General features: G+C 40.7%; 1 protein-coding gene across 1 annotated transcript in view; it reads left to right on the top strand.

Annotated features, from left to right (window-relative positions):
* Window positions 1–5116, top strand: part of smo (smoothened, frizzled class receptor) — a 17882-nt gene extending 12766 nt beyond the window's left edge. The window contains exons 12-13 of the mRNA XM_061912260.1: window positions 3739–3873; window positions 3963–5116. Of these exons, the coding sequence (XP_061768244.1) occupies window positions 3739–3873; window positions 3963–4495 (668 nt within the window). The 3' untranslated portion in view covers window positions 4496–5116. The remainder of the gene's footprint in view (window positions 1–3738; window positions 3874–3962) is intronic.
* The last annotated feature ends 271 nt before the right edge of the window (window positions 5117–5387 follow it).

The raw sequence follows: 5387 nt of genomic DNA, 5'->3' as shown, positions 1-5387 counted from the left end.
TATGAGGCTGTGTTTAATGTGTGACATTAATTTTCTTGATAAAAGGACTATGAATACCAAACAATGATACTGAGAGGCGCTGCAGTTAAGGATGGATACCGAATCCAGAGCATTTTTGACACTGACCGTATCACGCCGGTCCTTCTGGGCACAACCAATTCATGTAAAATCCAACGGTCCCATGTTACACTGCCTGGGTTGCGTATGAGGTCACGCCTATTTACACTTCGGCACTTGGCGATGACTCCAGCAGCACTGAGAGCAACCAAACTAACTCTAGATAATGTTGCAATTTTCAACACCAACCAAAAAATTGATTTTAAAAAAACGCTCCATTGTAAGTAACGTTTGGCTCCACTTTTTAAAAAATGCGCTAGCTTGATGTTGATATAATTACATTGGCTTTGCTATTCATATTTTACTGATTAGCATTAGCGGTTTTACATGGCGGTTTCAATACCACCAAATTTGTTAATGAAAACTGCAACTTAGATGCACGTTACAATCAAACAGCTGCCGCAAGTACAATAGGTGAGCTGCAATCAAGTGACCGAGAGGCAAATCTGTGCGCTTCCGGGTTTCAGGCGATGCTCTAAGCCCCGTTAGGATACTGTTTATTTACCTGAATCAGTGCAGATTTAGGTGGATTTTAAAAGGTTTAGAGCAGGGTTCCCCAAACTTTTTGACTCGCGGTCCGCATTGGGTTAAAACAATTTGGCCGGGGTGTGTGTGTGTGTGTGTGTGTGTGTGTGCGTGCGCTGCGGTGTCGGGTGAGCGCGATGATGTCATGTTAATAGGGAAAATACATTTTTAGACAATATGATTTGTCTGAGCGGCTTGGAGACACCAAGAGTAACAGGCGGTAGAAAATGGATTAGAAAGGACAGATAAAAGAAATTAATTAAAAAAAACAGGAAAAAAAACGTTTTTATTTTTAGCAAGGGACTTGCGGCGGGCCGGATTTTGGATGCTGACGGGCCATATCTGGCCCGTGGGCCGTAGTTTGGGGACTCCTGGTTTGGATTCAAATTCAAAAGCGATCATGTAAAAAATATTTTAAATGGGACGGAGTGGATTTTCACACTCATAAGAAAACTACAATAGGTGGCGAGGTTGGGGGTGTGTATATTGTAGCCGGGAAGAGTTAGGGCTGCATGGGATTCTGGGTATTTGTTCTGTTGTGTTAATGTTGTGTTACGGTGCGAATGTTCTCACAAAATGTGTATGTCATTCTTGTCTGGTGTGGGTTCGCAGTGTGGCGCATATTTGAAACAGTGTTAAAGTTGTTTGTATGGCCACCCTCAGTGTGACCTGCGTGGCTGTTGATCAACTATGTCTTGCAGCCGCTTACTGCGTCTACAGAATCCAAATACAACATGTGTCTTGGCCGGTATGCTGTTAGTACAGGCTGCAAAGAATGATAAAGACAGTGCTTCCAGGGTGCCCCCTCTATATTGTTGTGTGGGTGATGGTCGGGAGAATGATTCCCCCTGGAAGGGCACTGTAAGTTGGGAGTCTCGCGGAAAAATCGAGGATATACAAGTGTGACGCTCTAAAGCGGCATTCACATAAAACTTGAGGGCCGCACCAACATTAACTTATCATATTGAGGTGCGGGCCGCAAAATAACGTCTCGCGGGCCGCGTGTTTGAGTCCCCTGGTTTAAACCATTTATCATCACCGAGAGGTTGCTGCTACCTCACTTCACTTGGCACTCACGTTTAAAAAAAAAAAGAAAAAGATTTAAGGCACATCATGTCTTTACATCTGAGGTGTCCACAAATGAAGCGATAATCCGTGAAAGAAAAAATTGGATTTATCCGTGCATCAGTAGGTAACATATTTGATTACCATATAAGAGTGCCATGCTGCTATGATTGTGACGCTAATGACAAAAAGGAGAAGTTTGTGTGAAATTGATTTTCTGCTGCAAGTCTACAATTCATGTCTGCAGTTGTTTTTATGGTGTGAAGTTCATACATTTTGTCATTATTTAGCTGTATATGTCCCTGTTGTTCAGCATGAATCTTTGCTAGGGATATCAAAATTCAGTATATGCTGTTGAGCCTACGAGAGATTTATTCATCTAGTATATTAATACTATTAAGGATATCTTCTTAATGCTAACGAATATCCCCAAAGATGCTACAATATAAGGTGGTCATTTGTGTCGAATAAAGCACTTTGCTTTCCTGCACAAATCAACTAAGCTTTTCGTGTCTGTTGTGAAAATTGACAGCAAAAATACGGTGGATTGGACCAACAACCACAATATTTATTACTAGTAGTTGACATGATGTTAGTTTAGTTGCACAAGCAAGTCTTTGTAGTTTTATTTAGGCATAGCAACCACAAAAGAACACAAACTAATGCAATCTCTGTGCCTTTTCGTACGTTTAATTCTGCTATCAAACACTGCTATCATAGTAGAGAATCAACTCGATTGTATCACAGAAAGTTTCACAAACAAATCAAATGTTCAAACATTTTACAAAGTGATCGCTACAGACACAAGCATCCGATTGTATTGCACAAGAAGATGAAAATTATATTTTTAAGAGCCATATTCTTCGAAGCACTTTAAGTTTTTGCCCTGACTTGATTACCTTTATAAATCACTTATTTGGGGACTCTATGAAAGGTCTTTCCTATCTTTCAATTTGAACATCCAAGAACAGGACAGCAATACAACATTTTCTGCTCAAACTCTACACTCACTTATTTGTTTTAATGCTACACTCAAGATGCTTGACCATTTTGAGAATTAGACCGCAAAGAAGAAAAACGGATATGACATCATATGCCACCCACCTATACTTGCAGTATTAACACTTTTTAGTGTGCAACAAAAACAAAATCACGGACGTCTTGGGCTCGCAACTTCAATTGAAACTTAATGTCATACTTTAAAATGAGACTCAGGAATGTAATGAAACACAATATAACAACTGGACAGCAGTTATCATGTTCAGCTCATTTTTAAATGTAGCAATAAAAATGAAATTTTAATTTAAAACCAAAAGTAGCAAAAATTGGTTTTGCTTTGAGTACTGGTATCGATCCCAGGTACTGGGAATTGGTACTATATTGATTCAAATGTGAACGGTATCCCTGGCTGCAGTACTCTTAGTGGCCACACACACTGAGTCAATATGAATTGTGGTGGCGTATGTGAGCGAGCAGGCGCTTTTTGCTTTTGTTTAAAACAAAAACAACAAAAAACTTTGACATGAACAAAATACAAAAAAAATATTTTATTGCTCTCCTTAGTGAATGTGAGTACCAAGATGCAGCAATATATAAACAAGATCAAAAACGTCTCCAATTTACGGAAGGTAATCAGACTTTTATAATCAAAGTACTGTACATGAATAAAAAAGAGCTTTTGTGCATGCTGTGTGCATGAACTTCACATACAAATAAAAGGTAAGACTAAAATGTTTTTTACATTTTTTTAAGTAATCAAGTGTGACTAAAAACTATTTGATGACATTTTTCTGAAAGTGTATTATTCTGGAAATCCTCTTAATGAGCAGCCTGTAATTAACATTGATGAGGGTTTATTAAATTCAATTTAAACAAAAAAACCCTCTTAAGTGCCTCACCTGTCCTGAACGTCACCACACATCAGTGCCTAATTTGAACAACTTCGGTTGTGGATCATTAAAGTTTATCTAAGTCTAAGTCCAGATAAATGGAACTACATCAATAGAAATGTATGTTTTGTTTTTTCAACAGCCGGCATTAACTTTGATCTGAACGAGCCGTCCAACGACGTGTCCTCGGCCTGGGCGCAGCATGTGACCAAGATGGTGGCCCGACGAGGTGCCATCCTGCCTCAGGACATCTCCGTTACTCCCACAGGAACGCCGGGTGAGGAATTAAAAGAAAATGTTTTAACAGAAGGATGTTTCTTCCTCTTTTCCTGACTTTTCCCTTCACTTCGTGCTCCTTGTCCACAGTCCCGCCCCCCGAGGAGAGGAACAGGCTGTGGATGGTGGAGGCTGAAATTTCCCCAGAGATGATAAAGCGGAAGAAGAAGAAGAAGAGGAAGAAGAAGGAGGTTCGTGCAGCAGCGGAGGAGGCGGCGATGGAGGCGGAGCACCACCAGGCCGCCTTCCCGCAGCGCGAGTTTGGCCGCAGCTCCGTGCCCCGCCTCCCCAAGCTGCCCTGCCACCCCAGCATGGTGGCCAACCTGCGGGAGCAGCAAAGGCGTCAGCAGATGCTGGAGGACGACATCTTGCCCGGGTGCTACCCCGAGGACAGGTGCGTCTTACCCACCTATCACAGCAGAGGCTACGGACGCGGCTCGCTTTCAAACCCGCCGGATGACCCAAGCCTTGAACCGCGCTGCCCTGCCCAGCAGGAGGGGCTGTCAGAGAGGATGGCACACCTGGCGAGGGTGCCCGTGGGCCGGAGGGTCGGCTATGGCCCGCTCCACTCGCGGACTAACCTCATGGAGGCGGAGCTCATGGACGCTGAATCGGACTTCTAAGTAGTCCACTGACTGTAAGCTAAAGAAAAAGTGCTGGAAACTTTAAGTGTTTTTTAAATTAGTCTTTTTTTAAGGAAACGATTCCATTGGCAACTCAGAGGAGGCAGCTAAAAAAAAAAAGCTTGAAATATGAAACTGTAGGAGAATAATAATATGGCAGGTTACCATTAAAGTACACTTTTACACAACTTTATTTACACAATTATGCTCTTTCTTTCCATTTTTGCCACTTTTAAAATGAAATGTTAAGATTAACTTTTCTTTTGCAAGCAAACATTTTTTTTTTTTAAATATTGCTACTTCCTGTCCAAGCCTATATTGAACAATGTAAATAAGCTGTTAATAGACATGACAACAAGGGTATTATTTGTACAGATTTATATATGAAACCATGACTAGTGAGATGTTTTTTATAAAAAGGGAAGAGTAAATGCAATGTTTTTACTGTACGCTGTAACCAAAATGTCATTTTCATTCACGTTACTGTGAGCAATAATCCGGAAATAAGACCGACATTGCTCACTCTTTTGTAGTTGTTACAGATATATTTATACGATAATAGCTGTGCTGTCTCAAATGGATGTAAAAGACAAAATAAAATGAAGAATACTTTTCTAACGATCATTTTCTATGCTTTTTTGGGGGTGAAAATGAAATATCTCACTTATTATTGTGCGCCTTGTTTTTTAAATCTAAATTAATATTACTCCACATTGTTTTACTGGTTAGTGGAATTGTATTGTTTTAAATTGCATTCAGGCTAAATATTTTCTTTACTTATACTGTATATTAGGGGTGTCCAAACCACAGCCCGCGGGACCAAGTGCGTCCCACCAGCTTCCTCAATTTGTCCCTCGAGACGTCATGAGTTTGAAGCCTCAAATTAATTTGA

This window comes from Nerophis ophidion, linkage group LG10 (genome assembly GCF_033978795.1).
Source record: "Nerophis ophidion isolate RoL-2023_Sa linkage group LG10, RoL_Noph_v1.0, whole genome shotgun sequence".
Lineage (NCBI taxonomy): Eukaryota > Metazoa > Chordata > Actinopteri > Syngnathiformes > Syngnathidae > Nerophis > Nerophis ophidion.
The sequence above is the reverse complement of the archived record's forward strand: the minus strand, read 5'-3'. Positions and strand labels throughout refer to the sequence as shown.